The following is a 17838-nucleotide window of genomic DNA, read 5'->3' as shown; positions in this document are numbered from 1 at the left end:
AGTGTAATAACTAACTTTATTAAAAAAAAAGATGGTGGACTCAAAACCAGAGCATGAAAAGACAAGAAGATTTGGATCAGACTCATATATGTGATTCAATGTTGTGCTTTACTAGTACCCCAAAAAGGACCGTAACCCCTAAAGAAAAACATACTGGACGGGGAAAATGATAGATCTCAGTGTAGCAATTGGCAATAAATGGAAGCTGTTGCAGCAAAGTGCAGTGTCAGTGAGTAAAGCCGATCAAATATTGGAATGATTTAATAGATCAATACTGAGACTAGCTGGTGGCCTCATACCCCGGTGTGATGGGGACATGTTGTCCTAGCACGCAAAGTCAGCTCTGGCAGACTGGGTGGGTGAAATCTACAGTGAGATCCAAAAGCTAGGAAGGTGGTACCACATTGCTCTGTGTAGAGCCAAGACTCAGAAAACATTATGGTCATCCACTGCAATTAAGGAAGACCCTTGGTTGTGATGCTTGTTCGAACCACCAGACTTCTGAGGCCGAGAGAGTAGAACTGTCTCAGTGTAAGGGATTTTCCATTTTAAAAACTTTCCTGCATGGGTTTCCTGTCATCATCAGACACAATGGACGACTGCCACCGAGCTCAAAATAGTGTGCATGTAATCCCATTACTTTATGAATCACTGGTGCGATTCCACTTGGGAAATTGTGTACTGTCCTTGTCACAATACAGAAATAATATAACAGCAATTAAAAAGATACACAACCGGAATAGGTGAGACATGGAGGAGAAAGAAAATGTAATTTGGAAATTTTCCCCATTAAATTAATAAATAATGGTGTTTTAGATCCTGGAGGTTCGTTTTAGAATGTGAGTTGACAGCCTGTGCATGATGAAGGGATAAATTAGGAATTAATTTTTGGACATCATTATTTCAATGATCATGTTTGGAAAAGCTCACCAGAAATTAATCTGTTAAATTGAAACCTTCCTTGAGCAGCTTTTTTGACCAATATTTCTGTCAGCAAAATGTATTTTCAGTTAGAGCATATGAGCAATTAGAGTTGTGATATGTAATAGTGAAGCAGGGGTTTCCTTTTGTATCATTTTGCTTCTGTTGCAGACTTGGTTGATTTGTCAAGTTCATTATTGTTATACCAACCGAGTAAAGGGAAATTAGGCGGATCACAGTCTTTTTGTCTAGCAGTACCTACATTCCACTAAAAGCAAAGAGGTAATATTGGAATTTGAAGAATCAGCTGGCTTTCCTTTTCTTCCACACCAACAGAAAAAATGGCTTAGATGCCTCATAAGGCATGAGTGGGTATCTGATGGCTGAAGCTGAGGCAAGAATTTAGTTGTTCACTCATCACTCTTGACTCCTTGCTGATGTTCAGAGGTATTCTACAGCAAGAAATGTTGACAGTCAGGTTTGTTGTGTGTGGCAGTTTGGCATATGACAATGAAGATAAGTAGTAGGCTCTTCACCCCAAATCTGGGTAAAATTTATGGCACTAGGAAGACATTGCTGGATTGAGGACACTTAGTGATTCCTTTAGTGGCCAATTGTGGCTTTTTTTTGTGTTGGTGGTGTTCAGAATTCAGAAACGAGCTGTAGTCTGCTAAGTTTGTTTTTCATATCTTAGGAATGAAGTCACAGATCTACAAGCAATTTGGCCAAGGTAACAAAACTGAATATAGCCATTGCAAGTGTAGGAAGTAGCATTCTCCATGGACTCTATGATCTCAACAAAAGCAAAACAAATTAAACAAGATTAAAAGCATTCTGATGCAAATTTGAATTTTCATAGACCATCTTCTTGGCCTTTTTAATCAATATATTGATCTAGTTTCAAGAATTGAATGCAAGAAACCTTTTCAGGAGCTACATTAATTGAAGGCTCTGACCATGTGTCAGATCACTCTTGGAGAGGTGGCAGCAGCATTGACATATAAATACTTTGGAACTTCATCAAATCTCATGAGCAGAAATATTATACTTCCTTATAGAGTGGAAGGGTGTTGGGTGGGGTGGGGAGAGAGGTCTGGAAAGGAACACAAAAAGAATCATTGCACTTTGTTGAAGCCATCAGGGTGGTCTCCTGTGGTCTTTTTATGTTTGCAGTAAGTGTGCATCAGTACCAGATTACTATAACCATCTTGTGTGATACCTGTTCCTATTTTAACAGTAACTGTTTGCATTACTCACTAAGTACTGTTTACCCCGCTTCTGCAAGTCCGATGCTTCCAGTTTATTGATGTCCTCTTTGTCAGTGCCACTTTTTAATATCATTACTGAACTGAGTCTCTTTCTGTGGTGGAGAAAACGTGATCATGTATCATTCCTCCTTCATTGGGGGCACAGGGGACAGCCTAGTGCTTGTCTCTTTAACTGTTGCTGGTAAATGTATCTGCAACCTTCTTTCTCTTTAATGTTTACCTCATTTATAGAACAGCTGCTTTATATTTGGAGTTGGAATCTTGAATCTGACAAGGTGGTGCCAGTGACCATTGGTGACATCCTGCAGACAGCTCACGAAATTACTCTTCATCTTCTAAATATATTTCTTCTCCTGAACTGCGATCGATGGCAGCCTGTAATTTCTATTTTAAGGATGTATTTTTAAGTGGACTATATGATCTGGCATTTTTGCAATCTCTTGGAGGATTCGATGAGGATGAGAGGGGTGGGCATTGATTCCTAATGGCGGAACATGAAGCCATGAACTCCAGTTGAGTAAAGCATCAAGCAAGACTAAAATTGACAAGGACAGGAGTGGAAAACGAATGGGTCTGCAGCACCATCTGTCTGTGTTTGACCAGTCTCCCTCTTGCTGCTGCCAGCGGAACGTACAGGGGTCTTGGGTCCCATGCTGCAAAATTTTATTCCTAATCAAGGTTCATCTCCTGTAGATTCACTTTTGGGGACTCTGCAGTTTTATGTTTAGTGTCCTCAGCGCCAAATGCGCTCTGTGGCTGTTGCTCACTTTGGTGACTCGGCAGTTCTTGTCCCATGTACTTTCGTTTACTCTGCTTTTATTATTTGTGCGATTTGATTGAGACGCTTCAGCGCAGAACTGGCTCTGCAGCTGTGGCCTGCAGTCATTGGTACAGCACTGAACTGACTGACTCGGTGGTTGTGGCCTGCAGTCATCGGCTTCTGGACCGGTTTCACTCTCCTTAGCAGCTCATGGATGTGGTCTCTCTGCTGGGGACTCTGAGGTTCAATGTTTAACATTCTATGTGTTACTTATTCACTTTCTGACGTTTGTACAGTTTGTTGTTTTGTTTTGCGCATTGGGTGTTTGATGGTCTTTGTTGTGTGGGGTTTTCTTTGAATGGGTTCTACTGTGTTTCTTTGCTTGTGTCTGCCTGTGGGAAGAGGAATCTCAGGGTTGTATACTGTATACATGCTTTGATAATGAATGTACATTGAACTTTGAATCCTTTTTCAGTGCATCTCGAAATGGACTTTGCTGTGGTCTTACCAGAAGCAGTATTTCTGGTTCCTTGGTTGTTGCACTAAACCTCCTCTTCCTTTGGGTGTCTAATGCTATATTCTGCCTAATTAATTACCAGACAGTTTCAAGGTGTTAAAGATGAATTGAACAATTGAAGTTAAACAATGAAGTGGATTTTGTTGCAGTTTCCATTTTGATTTGGTGCACTAACTAATTCCAGTTTGTTTAATAACTGAATAAAGTTTGGCAGAGATTGTATCCTGTGTGTAGGAAACTGTGTCCTCACTTGCTCATTGCTGTTTGGTGGGTGAGGTTTTTCCCACCTCAAACTCTTTGATTGACAAAGCAACACAAGGATATCTAGAGCAACACACACAAAACGCTGGAGCAACTCAGCAGGTCAGGCAGCATCTATAGAAATGAATAAATAGTTGATGTTTTGGGCTGAGACCCTTCTTCAGGATTGGAAAGGAAGGAGGAAGATGCCAGAATGAAAATATGGGGGTGTGGGGGGGAAGGAGGATAGCTAGAAGATGATAGGTGAAGCCAGGTGGGTAAAGTGCTGGCAATGAAGGAATCTGATAGGAGAGGAGAATGGTCCGCAGGAGAAAGGGAAAGAGAAAGTGACCCAGAGGGAAGTGATAGGCCAGTGAGAAGAGATAAAACACCAGCGGGGGAATAAAGGGAGTGGGAAGGAATTCTTTTGACCGGAAGGAGAAATCAATGTTCATGCTATCAAGTTGGAGGCTACCCAGGTGGAATAGGATACTCCTCCACCCTGAGGATGGCCTCATCTTGGTCCAAGAGGAAGCCATGGACCGACATGTTGGAATGGGATTGGAAATCGGAGTTATCTCCACACAGCTATTTCTTTAAAATCCAGTAAGGAGAAAAATAAACTGAATTGTTAGTAAGTGAAAAATGTCCATTTACATTAAATCCAATTGGATTTTTTTCCTGAAAAATCAAATTAATAACCTTAATAGAAGAAATGTAAATTTCATAGGATGAAGATTTGAGGATCCTGAAGGCTTTTTTGGTCTCCTGTCACAAAGCACAGTCATAGAATCATAGAAGGAACCTGTTTGCCAGTCGGTATGCGCTTGCTGTCTAAAAGAGCGGTTTGTAAAATTTACAGGTCTTGCACTTTCTCCGTTCTCCAGCATTTTTCTCAGTACAGTTCCTCTCCACGTAATGACAGTGTTGTTCCTTACCCAGATAGGTTGCTAGTCAAAACTGGGGCTCTGAACTGAGTAATGAAGGGAGCAGCAGAGTGAATGCTTCTAGTTGAAGGCAGTTCATTAGGAAAGTGAGGAAATAGATTATTCAAAGTTGCAGGGAGAGTGGAAAGGAATAGGGCAATAACTCTTTCTGTGGAGTGCTTGCAGTGTTTTTTGTTTACATTTGAGATTTTCAGCATCTTGAGTTGTATAAATTTCAATTTCTGCTTATGCCACCTCTGCTTCCTCCCCACCCAACTTACATTGGTGCCTTCTAATTACCAACCTGTCAGCCAGTGCAAACATTGTTTAGTTCTTTCACCTAATCTCTTCAAGATTTTGACCACCTTTGTTGAATCATATAGCCTTCTGTGCTCCCAGGAGAATAACCTCAGCTTTTCCAATTATCCATGTAACTGCACCCCTCCATATCTAGAATCAATCTTTTAAAACTCTTCTCTAAAGCTTTTGCATCCTTCTTAAATTGTGGTGAAGGACTGGATGAACTGCTCCAGCTGGGACTGAATAATGAAATGTGTATTTTCAGTTGCCGAGTGGGAACAAAACCAAGAGTGTCTCCTATTAAGAGTCAAAATATATGGAACTATTTTACTGGCAGGCTCTTATTATCTTAAGCTGTCAAGCTCTGTATGTTTTGTCCAAAAACCACAATGATATATTGGTTTAAATGGGGTTGTTGCATTTATTTGCTAAGCAGTCATCTGCGTAAACTAACTGACTAAAGAAGCAGTAATAATGGCAAATGTAATTGTGGTCAATTTCTTCTTCCAGTCACAGCAGGAACGTATCAAGGAAAGGACAAGAGAAACTACTTAGTTCCATCTGGACAGGACTAATGATAATCACTGGCTCTCAGTTTAAGGATCCGATCCTGAATTTTAGGACACACCCTGTAGACTTGGTGACTCTTTGCCAAAGTTAATTCTGAAGAGGGCCCAATCTAATTTAGAATTAATTTAGAATTGTTCTTGTAGTGCTATATTTGTGTTTTATTCCAGTTGATTCTCAGGCTGAGAGTGATGATGGCAACTGTGCTACTTCTCCTTGCCAGGTGAAGAGGTGAGCTTTCCTGTAGGTACATGAGCTGCTAATGTTGGATAGGGAATTGCAGGACATTAAATCCTATGCAGAAGTAAGGGTGGTTTTTCTTTTCTTTCTTTTTAAATCTTTTTATTGAATAAGTATACAAAGAGTAAACCATAAAGGCACTAATACAGTTAGAAATTACAGGAGATATTAATACAGAAGAAAAAATTGATACAAACAGTGCAATTTAAACATAAAATAATAAGGTATAATAATAGTATACTGATTTTTTTATATATATATCAATAGAGAAAAGGAAAAAAAACCCCAAACAAAGACCCCCAAAAAAAACCCGCTGTGCAACTCAACTAAAAGCAAAGCAAAGCAATGGGCTAACTTGGAAAGAAGTAGAGTTAAAGAACTTAAAATCACGTCCTCAAACCCGACCTCCATTAAAAACAGTTAAAAAAAAGGCAAGAAGGGAATATAAATATGCAACAAAAGAGAAAAAAATTACATTAAATGAAAATATTGAATAAAAGATCTCCAGGTCTGTTCAAATTTAAGTGAGGAATCATAAAGATTGCTTCTAATTTTCTCCAAATTTAAGCACAATACCGTCTGGGAAAACCTAAAAAAGGTAGTTGGAGCATTAGTCTCTTTCCAATGTTGTAAAATACATCTTTTCGCCATTAAAGTAAGAAATGCAATCATTCTACGGGCTGAAGGGGAAAGATTACTGGAAATTTTAGGTAATCCAAAGGTAGCAGTAATAGGATGAGGAGAAATATCTATATTCAATACCTTTGAGATAATATTAAAAATGTCTCTCCAAAAAGTTTCCAGAGTAAGACAAGACCAAAACATATGAGTTAAAGAGGCTATCTGCCCCGGACATCTATCACAAAAAGGATTAATATGAGAATAGAAACGAGCTAATTTATCTTTGGACATATGTGCTCTATGAACAACTTTAAATTGAATTAGGGAATGTTTAGCACAGATAGAGGAAGTATTGACTAATTGTAAAATCTACCCCCAGTCATACACGGAAATAATAGAACCCAATTCTTGTTCCCAATCTGACCTAATCTTATCAAATGGAGCTTTCCTAAGTTTCATAATAATATTATAAATAATAGCCGTTACACCTTTCTGACATGGATTAAGGTTAATTATACTATCTAAAATATATGTAGGAGGTAGCGTCGGAAAGGAAGAGAGTATAGAAACATAGAAACATAGAAAATAGGTGCAGGAGTAGGCCATTCGGCCCTTCGAGCCTGCACCGCCATTTATTATGATCATGGCTGATCATCCAACTCAGAACCCCGCCCCAGCCTTCCCTCCATACCCCCTGACCCCCGTAGCCACAAGGGCCATATCTAACTCCCTCTTAAATATAGCCAATGAACTGGCCTCAACTGTTTCCTGTGGCAGAGAATTCTACAGATTCACCACTCTCTGTGTGAAGAAGTTTTTCCTAATCTCAGTCCTAAGAGGCTTCCCCTCTATCCTCAAACTGTGGCCCCTCATTCTGGACTTCCCCAACATCGGGAACAATCTTCCTGCATCTAGCCTGTCCAATCCCTTTAGGATCTTACACGTTTCAATCAGATCCCCCCTCAATCTTCTAAATTCCAATGAGTACAAGCCCAGTTCATCCAGTCTTTCTTCATATGAAAGTCCTGCCATCCCAGGAATCAATCTGGTGAACCTTCTTTGTACTCCCTCTATGGCAAGGATGTCTTTCCTCAGATTAGGGGACCAAAACTGCACACAATACTCCAGGTGTTCTCTCACCAAGGCCTTGTACAACTGCAGTAGTACCTCCCTGCTCCTGTACTCGAATCCTCTTGCTATAAATGCCAGCATACCATTCGCCTTTTTCACCGCCTGCCGTACCTGCATGCCCACTTTCAATGACTGGTGTATAATGACACCCAGGTCTCGTTGCACCTCCCCTTTTCCTAATCGGCCACCATTCAGATAATAATCTGTTTTCCTATTTTTGCCACCAAAGTGGATAACTTCACACTTATCCACATTAAATTGCATCTGCCATGAATTTGCCCACTCACCCAACCTATCCAAGTCACCCTGCATCCTCTTAACATCCTCCTCACAGCTAACACTACCCCCCAGCTTCGTGTCATCCGCAAACTTGGAGATGCTGCATTTAATTCCCTTATCCAAGTCATTAATATATATTGTAAACAACTGGGGTCCCAGCACTGAGCCTTGCGGTACCCCACTAGTCACCGCCTGCCATTCTGAAAAGGTCCCATTTATTCCCACTCTTTGCTTCCTGTCTGCTAACCAACTCTCCACCCACACCAATACCTTACCCCCAATACCGTGTGCTTTAAGTTTGCACACTAATCTCCTGTGTGGGACCTTGTCAAAAGCCTTCTGAAAATCCAAATATACCACATCCACTGGTTCTCCCCTATCCACTCTACTAGTTACATCCTCAAAAAATTCTATGAGATTCGTCAGACATGATTTTCCTTTCACAAATCCATGCTGACTTTGTCCGATCATTTCACCGCTTTCCAAATGTGCTGTTATCACATCCTTGATAACTGACTCCAGCAGTTTCCCCACCACCGACGTTAGGCTAACCGGTCTATAATTCCCCGGTTTCTCTCTCCCTCCTTTTTTAAAAAGTGGAGTTACATTAGCCACCCTCCAATCCTCAGGAACTAGTCCAGAATCTAACGAGTTTTGAAAAATTATCACTAATGCATCCACTATTTCTTGGGCTACTTCCTTAAGCACTCTGGGATGCAGACCATCTGACCCTGGGGATTTATCTGCCTTCAATCCCTTCAATTTACCTAACACCACTTCCCTACTAACATGTATTTCGCTCAGTTCCTCCATCTCACTGGACCCTCTGTCCCCTACTATTTCTGGAAGATTATTCATGTCCTCCTTAGTGAAGACAGAACCAAAGTAATTATTCAATTGGTCTGCCATGTCCTTGCTCCCCATAATCAATTCACCTGTTTCTGTCTGCAGGGGACCTACATTTGTCTTTACCAGTCTTTTCCTTTTTACATATCTGTAAAAGCTTTTACAGTCCATTTTTATGTTCCCTGCCAGTTTTCTCTCATAATCTTTTTTCCCCTTCCTAATTAAGCCCTTTGTCCTCCTCTGCTGAACTCTGAATTTCTCCCAGTCCTCAGGTGAGCCACTTTCTCTGGCTAATTTGTATGCTTCTTCTTTGGAATTGATACTATCCCTAATTTCTCTTGTCAGCCACGGGTGCACTACCTTCCTTGATCTATTCTTTTGCCAAACTGGGATGAACAATTGTTGCAGTTCATCCATGCAACCTTTAAATGCTTGCCATTGCATATCCACCGTCAATCCTTTAAGTGTCATTTGCCAGTCTATCTTAGCTAATTCACGTCTCATACCTTCAAAGTTATCCCTCTTTAAGTTCAGAACATTTGTTTCTGAATTAACTATGTCACTCTCCATCTTAATGAAGAATTCCACCATATTATGGTCACTCTTACCCAAGGGGCCTCTCACGACAAGATTGCTAATTAACCCTTCCTCATTGCTCAAAACCCAGTCCAGAATAGCCTGCTCTCTAGTTGGTTCCTCGACATGTTGGTTCAAAAAACCATCCCGCATACATTCCAAGAAATCCTCTTCCTCAGCACCTTTACCAATTTGGTTCACCCAATCTACATGTAGATTGAAGTCACCCATTATAACTGCTGTTCCTTTATTGCACACATTTCTAATTTCCTGTTTAATACCATCTCCAACCTCACTACTACTGTTAGGTGGCCTGTACACAACTCCCACCAGCGTCTTCTGCCCCTTAGTGTTACGCAGCTCTACCCATATCGATTCCACATCTTCCCGGCTTATGTCCTTCCTTTCTATTGCATTAATCTCTTCTTTAACCAGCAACGCCACCCCACCTCCCCTTCCTTCATGTCTATCCCTCCTGAATATTGAATATCCCTGAACGTTGAGCTCCCATCCCTGGTCACCCTGGAGCCATGTCTCTGTGATCCCAACTATATCATAATCATTAATAACAATCTGCACTTTCAATTCATCCACCTTATTACGAATGCTCCTTGCATTGACACACAAAGCCTTCAGGCGCTCTTTTACAACTCTCTTAGCCCTTATACAATTATGCTGAAAAGTGGCCCTTTTTAATGCTTGCCCTGGATTTGTCGGCCTGCCACTTTTACTTTTCTCCATAGTACTTTTTGCTTCTACCCTCACTTTACACCCCTCTGTGTCTCTGCACTGGTTCCCATCCCCCTGTTGTGAACTAACCTCCTCACGCCTAGCCTCTTTAATTTGATTCCCACCCCCCAACCATTCTAGTTTAAAGTCACCTCAGTTGCCCCCGCTAATCTCCCTGCCAGGATATTGGTCCCCCTAGGATTCAAGTGCAACCCGTCCTTTTTGTACAGGTCACGCCTGCACCAAAAGAGGTCCCAATGATCCAAAAACTTGAATCCCTGCCCCCTGCTCCAATCCCTCAGCCACGCATTTATCCTCCACCTCATCGCATTCCTACTCTCACTGTCGCGTGGCACAGGCAGTAATCCCCAGATTACTACCTTTGCGGTCCTTTTTCTCAACTCCCTTCCTAGCTCCCTATATTCTCCTTTCAGGACCTCATCCCTTTTCCTACCTATGTCATTGGTACCTATATGTACCACGACCTCTGGCTCCTCACCCTCCTACTTCAGGACATCTTGGACACGATCAGAAATATCCCGGACCCTGGCACCAGGGAGGCAAACTACCATCCGGGTCTCTGGACTGCGTCTACAGAATCGCCTATCTGACCCCCTTACTATCGAGTCCCCTATCACAACTGCCCTCCTCTTCCTTGCCCTACCCTTCTGAGCTACAGGGCCGGACTCTGTGCAGGAGGCACGGCCACTGTCGCTTCCCCTGGGTAAGCCGGGTAAGCCGTCCCCCCCAACAGTACTCAAACAGGAGTACCTGTTGTTAAGGGGCACAGCCACCGGGGTACTCCCTATTACCTGACTTTTCCCCTTCCCCCTCCTAACCGTGACCCACTTGTCTGCCTCCCGTGGCCCCGGCGTGACCACCTGCCTGCAACTCCTCTCTATCACCTCCTCACTCTCCCTGACCAGACGAAGGTCATCGAGCTGCAGCTCCAGTTCCGTAACGCGGTCCCTTAGGAGCTGCATCTCGATGCACTTGGCGCAGATGTAGATGTCCGGGAGGCTCGGAGACTCCAGGGCCTCCCACATCCGACACCGAGAACAGCAAACTGCCCTCACACTCATACTGCCCCTCTCCTCAATTAACAACAGAAAATGAATGCCAAACCTTCCTCGCCCGTTTCCGCCTGAGCCCGTTGAGCCGAAGCCCTTAAGCCTTCACTCTGCTCCCGGCTCACTCCACAGCCCGCAAACTACGCTGCCCGCTCTATGAGTTTCTGTATAGTACTTAGGAAATTTCTAACTTGGAGATATCTAAAAAAATGTATTCTTGGTAAATTATATTTATTAGATAATTGTTCAAAAGACATAAGGGAACCATCTAAAAATAAATCCAAAAACCGTGAAATACCCTTAGTCTTCCAAGTTTGAAACGCACGATCCGTGAAAGAGGGAGGAAAAAATATGTTACCTAAAATAGGGATCGCTAGCCCAAATTGGTTGAGATCAAAAAATTTTCTGAATTGAAACCAAATACGCAAGGTATACTTAACTATCGGGTTAGAGACCAGTTTAAGGCGTTTCAAATCAAAAGGAAGAGAGGAACCTAAAATAGAGCCAAGTGCATAGCCCTGAGCAGATTGTAATTCCAGTACTACCCATTTAGGAATGGATAGTGTATCTTGGTCAAGTAACCAAAATTTCATATGTCGAATATTAATTGCCCAATAATAGAATCTAAAGTTAGGTAATGCAAAGCCTCCATTTCTCTTAGCTTTCTGTAAATGTATTTTACCCAATCTCGGGTTTTTATTTTGCCAAATAAATGAAGAAATTTTAGAGTCAACTTTATCAAAAAAAGATTTTGGAACAAAAATCGGTAATGCCTGAAATATATATAAAAATTTAGGCAGAATAAACATCTTAACTGCATTAATACGACCAATCAAAGTTAAATATAATGGAAACCATTTAGATGAAAGTTGAGTAATATGATCAATTAAGGGTAAAAAATTAGTCTTAAATAAATCTTTGTATTTACAAGTAATTTTAATCCCAAGATATGAGAAATAATTATTAATTTAAATGGAAAATTATGATACAAGGGAAGTTGTTTATTAATCGGAAAAAGTGCACTCTTACTAAGGTTTAAATTATAACCTGAAAAAAGACTAAATTGTGCTAATAAATCTAAAGCAGCAGGGATAGATTTTTGAGGATTAGAAATATATAAAAGTAAGTCATCAGTATAGAGTGATATTTTATGGGACTTTAGGCCCCGAGTTATCCCAATAATATTTGGAGATTCTCGAATGGCAATTGCAAGAGGTTCTAATGCAATATCAAATAATAAAGGACTAAGAGGACAACCTTGTCGAGTACCTCGAAAAAGAGGGAAAAAAGGTGAGCTTAAAGAGTTAGTACGGACCGAGGCCATTGGAGAATGATATAACAGTTTAATCCAGGATATAAATTTCGAGCTAAAATTAAACATTTCAAGCACCTTAAATAAGTAAGGCCATTCTACTCTATCAAAAGCTTTTTCAGCATCTAAGGAGATAACACACTCAGGAACATTTTGTGAGGGGGTATAAACAATATTTAACAGTGTGCGAATGTTATAGAAAGAGTAACAATCTTTAATAAAACCCGTTTGGTCTTCCGAAATAATAAAAGGGAGTACTTTTTCTAATCTGTTTGCTAATAATTTAGAAAAAATTTTAGAATCAACATTTAATAAAGATATTGGTCTATAAGATGCGCATTGAGCAGGATCTTTATCCTTCTTTAATATTAGAGAGATTGGCGCTCTATAAAAGGATTCGGGAAGTTTACCAAGTTTTAATGAAGCCTCCAAACCCCTACAGAACCAAGGGATTAATGAAGGTGCAAAAAACCTATAAGGTTCCACGGTAAACCCATCAGGGCCAGGAGCTTTCCCCAGGTTCATAGAGGAAATAACATTCTTAATCTCATCAGTAGTAATGGGAGTATCAAGCATAGAAGACATATCCTGTGAAATCTCAGGAAAATCTAGGTTATCTAAAAAGTCATTCATATATTTAGAGTCTCGTAAAGACTCAGATTGATATAAGGAAGAATAAAAATCAAAGAAGGTTTGATTGATCTCTGCATGATCAAATATCAGTCGATCATTTTGATTATAAATCTGATTAATTTGAGATTTAGTATAATTAGACTTCAGTTGGTTGGCCAACAGTTTACCAACTTTGTCACTGTGTACATAAAATTCACTTCTTGTTTTCTTTAATTGGTTTACAATCGAGGATGAAAGTAATAAGCTGTGCTCCATTTGAAGTTCAGTTCTTTGTTTATAGAGCTCCTCAGAGGGAGCTGTAACATATTTCTTATCAATTTCCTTAATCTTGTCCACAATTACCAACTCCTCCTGCTTCAACTTCTTCCTCAAAGCAGCAGAATACGAGATAATCTGACCACGAATATAAGCTTTAAAAGTATCCCAAAGAATGTTCACAGAAATATCCTCTGTGTAGTTGATTGTAAAAAAGAAATCAATCTGTTCATTCATAAAGTTAACAAAATCCGAGTCCTGAAGCAGCAACGAATTAAAATGCCATTGCCTATTATTTTGTGTATTGACCTGAATTTTAATAGAAAGCTTAAGTGGAGCATGATCCGAAATGGTTATAGAATCATAATCACATTTAATCACTGAAGAGGTAAGCCGAGAGTCAATAAAAAAATAATCAATTCTTGAATAGGAATGGTGAACATGTGAAAAAAAAGAAAAATCTTTTTCCTGAGGATGCAAAAAACGCCAAATGTCCGTCGACCCAGAATCAGAGAGGAATGAGTTAATCAAAGTTGCAGATTTATTGGGTAAGGTCCGTAGAGGAGCCGAACGGTCCAAAACTGGATATAAGCAAGTATTAAGATCTCCGCCCCAGATCAATGAAAACTCATTCAAATTTGGGAACCGATTAAATAATGATTTATAAAATTCCGGACAGTCCATATTGGGGGCATAAACGTTAACCAAAACTACCTTTTTATTGAATAGTAGACCACTAACCAGTAGAAATCTACCATTTGGATCAGAGGTAATATCATGTACAAAAGTAACTGAGGAGTCTATAAAAATAGAGACGCCTCGAATCTTAGCGTTAGAATTCGAATGAAACTGTTGTTCCTTCCAGAATTTGAAAAAACATAGTCTGTCCCCCCTCCGCACATGGGTCTCTTGTAAAAATAGAACATGTGCTTTAAGTCTCCGGAATACTTTAAAAACTTTTTTTCCTTTTAATAGGATGATTAAGACCATTAGTATTCCAGGAGACAAAATTAGTAATAGACTCCATAAACCCTAAAGTCAACCCGCAAAAAAGAGGATTGATGATAGGTTCGAACCACGAACCAGGAAAGGAAACAGGACAAACCAGAGATAACGGGTAGGAGAACGCAACCAATGCTTCAGTAATGTAAATAGCCCAAGAAGAAAAAAACTAAAACGTGAAGCCCCTCCCACCACCCTCCACCCCATGACCCCAAGGCTAAATCTAAAGCAGACCCGCCAGAAAGAAGCAAGCACTAGAACTACCCCCATGACTTCCGATAGACACTCATTAAAAAAAGTGTAAATATAAAAAAGATCAGCTAGTTATAAAACAGTAAAAGAATTAAAAAAGTAGAACAGTTAAGACAAACACGATATAAAACAGAAAAAAAGCCAGAAAGTATAAAGAAAACCGTAACAGACCACAGACCCTATGATAACAAAAAAAAAACGAAATTATTAATATAAAACTAGTTAGGAAAACTACAGAAAAAAGTACATTTAAAGACTACGAAATTTAAGGTCTCAAAGGAAATACACGAAATGATGCTGAGGGAATAACCACCCATAATCCCCAGGGAAAAAGAAAGGGATGATGCAGTTAGAAAGAAAGTTTGGCAACCATATTAATTAATCAAAAAAAAACTTTTCTGCCCATATAAAGCAACCAAAAATTAAACCCGACAGATTCACAACCTCCAATCAAACGGAGATAATTAAAAATTACGATTAAGATGTTGAAGGTGAAAATTGATCCAGATAACTCTGGGCATCCAATGGAGATTCAAAAAAACGAAGGGCTCCGTCAGGCGTGCGGATCCTTAAACGCGCAGGATAAAGCAGCGCTGGTTTTAAATCCATCTTGTAGAGTTCCAACATCACAGATCTGTAACGAACCCGTTGATCCCGAATCTGTTTGCTGAAGTCCTCCACGAATCGGAACTGAAGATCCAAAAAATCAATATAGCCTTTAGATCGAACAAATCGAAGCAGTTTCTCCTTGGCTTGAAAGTAATGAAAACGTAAAATGACATATCGAGGTTTATCTGACTTAGACGAATATGATGGAACTCTGTAAGCCCGATCCAATAACGGTGGTTGGTCAGGAAATACGGTAGGAAATGCATCTTTTAAAAGTTGAGAAAAAAACTTTATAGGGTTGTCAGATTCAACAGCTTCACGAACACCAATAATTCGAATATTCTGCCGTCGCATTCTGGATTCTAAGTCAGAGTTTTTAAAAGTCAGAAAGTCCAGTTCTTTCTTCATTGTAGTAATTGTTTCTTCAATTTTCTCCATCTTGAGTTCATTTTGTTGCGTGGATTTTTGAAGATTAGCTATAGCCGACTGATGTTCCATGATAGATGTTTGCATTTTATCGATTGAATCCGCAATTTTCTGGAAATTAATTGAAATTTCCACGCGAATCAGCTCCGTTATAGAGGTTGAAATTTCCCTTTGAATTAGATCCGATATAGCTTTCAGAGTCAACGGTGGTTCAGTCGGAGGGAGATCGGTACCTTTCGGTCTAACCGGAGGTTTGCCGTCTTTCCCATTTTTTCCGTTTGTTGGACATAGCAGACCTTAAAAGCATCCGAATATCAAAAAGCCCAATTTGTTTCAGATTATTGTAAAAGTCGATGCCTTAATGGTTAGTTAAATATAGCTGATCATAAGAAAAAAAACTCAGAGGTAATGGAGCGAGTCAAGAGCATGACTTCACTCCATGAGCTCTACCGTAAGTCCCTTGAAGCAAGGGTGGTTTTTGAGATGGAAGTAATGGCATGTCCATGGGCTTGTTGCCCTTTTCTTTCTCCAGGGTAGATGTAAGCCTGTCAAAGGTTGAGAGGGTTACACAGATATGCGACAGGTGTTTAATGTATGCCAGGTGTAGTTGAAACTAGGAAATTAGAATTTGAAAAATTAATCAATGAAATATGTGATTTGATGGAAGAACTGTACTGGTCAGACAGCATCTGTGGAAGAAAATAAACAGTTGATGTTTTAGGCTATCTGGACTGAAAGATAGGGAGGAGATAGCTAGGACACTAAGGGGAAGCCTAGACTCTTCACTCCAGATGAAGAGTTTCGACCCGAAACATTGCCCATTTCCTTTTAATAGATACTGCCTGACCTGCTGAGTCACTGCAGGTTCCAGCATCTGCAGTCTCTTGTACCTCCACCTAGTTAATGTAGTCTGTTTGAACTTTCAGGAGGTCTTTGATAGAGTGCCACTCCAATGATAATTGGAAAAAATTTGAATACATGATATTAGAGGTAATATGTCATCCTGGACTGTACATAGTCATAGTCATACTTTATTAATCCCGGGGGAAATTGGTTTTCGTTACAGTTGCTCCATAAATAATAAATAGCAATAGAACCATAAATAGTTAAATAGTAATATGTAAATTATGCCAGTAAATTATGAATTAAGTCCAGGACCAGCCTATTGGCTCAGGGTATCTGACCCTCCAAGGGAGGAGTTGGAAAGTTTGATGGCCACAGGCAGGAATGACTTCCTATGATGCTCTCTGCTGCATCTCGGAGGAATGAGTCTCTGGCTGAATGTACTCCTGTGCCCACCCAGTACATTATGTAGTGGATGGGAGACATTGACCGAGATGGCATGCAACTTAGACAGCATCCTCTTTTCAGACACTACCGTCAGAGAGTCCAGTTCCATCCCCACAACATCACTGGCCTTACGAATGAGTTTGTTGACTCTGTTGGTGTCTGACACTGCTCAGTATGCTGGTTAGCAGACAGAAAAGAGGATAAAAATAAATGGGTCCCCTATGAATTGGAAGGTTGCAACCCGGCAAAGATTTTGACCGAAGGATTAAGGCTGGAGCCACAGTCCCAGATGATTTGGAAGGAAGTGTCTAGTGTAACGTATCGAAGATTACTGCTAGGTGGTGTTGTGGACTGCTCATGCGGATGCAAAGAAGCTTCAGGGGTACATTGACAGAGTAAGTAGATGGACAAAGAAGTGGCAGATGGAAGGTGACAGAAAAAACAAGATCATCCACTTGCTTAGAAAATTAAAAAAGCAAAATAAAGAGTCCTAGACTTCATTGTAGGAGAATATGAATATATATGTAGGAGAACAGTATTAGGCCATTTGTTCCATCGAGCTTCTCTTCCATTTCATCATGGCTGATTTATTATTCCTTTCAACCCAGTCTTCTGCCTTCTCCCTGGAACCTTTAATGTCGTTACTCATCAAGAACCCATCAACCTCCACTTTAAATATCCCCAGTGACTTGTCATCCCAGCCATCTGCGGCAATGAATTCCACAGGTTCACCATGCTTCGGCTGAAGAAATTCCTCTTTATCTCTGTTCTAAAGAGACACCTCTGTTTTCTGAAGCCGTGTCCCCTGGTCCTACACTCCCCCACTATAGGAAACACCCTGTCCATATCCACTCCATCTAGGCCTTTCAATATTTGATAGGTTTCAGTGAGATCCCCCTCATTCTTCTAAACTCCAGCGAGTACAGGCCCAGAACCATCAAACACTCCTCATGTTAACCCTTTCATTCCTGGAATCATTTCACGAAACTCCTCTGGACCCTCTCCAATGCTAGCATATCTTCTCTTAGATAAGCGGCCTAAAACTGCTCAATATACTCCAACTGTGTT

General features: G+C 40.4%; 1 protein-coding gene across 2 annotated transcripts in view; it reads left to right on the top strand.

Moving 5' to 3' along the window:
• The window catches only part of mrpl33 (mitochondrial ribosomal protein L33), a 148435-nt gene that overhangs the window by 87274 nt on the left and 43323 nt on the right, over positions 1-17838 (top strand). For both annotated transcript variants that reach the window (XM_072247305.1, XM_072247297.1), the window contains exon 4: positions 5670-5730. In XM_072247305.1, coding sequence (XP_072103406.1) covers positions 5670-5730 — 61 coding nt within the window. The remainder of the gene's footprint in view (positions 1-5669; positions 5731-17838) is intronic.

The sequence above is a fragment of the Mobula birostris genome, chromosome 2 (assembly GCF_030028105.1).
Source record: "Mobula birostris isolate sMobBir1 chromosome 2, sMobBir1.hap1, whole genome shotgun sequence".
Lineage (NCBI taxonomy): Eukaryota > Metazoa > Chordata > Chondrichthyes > Myliobatiformes > Myliobatidae > Mobula > Mobula birostris.
Note: the sequence above shows the minus strand (reverse complement) of the source record. Positions and strands in the feature narration are given on the sequence as shown.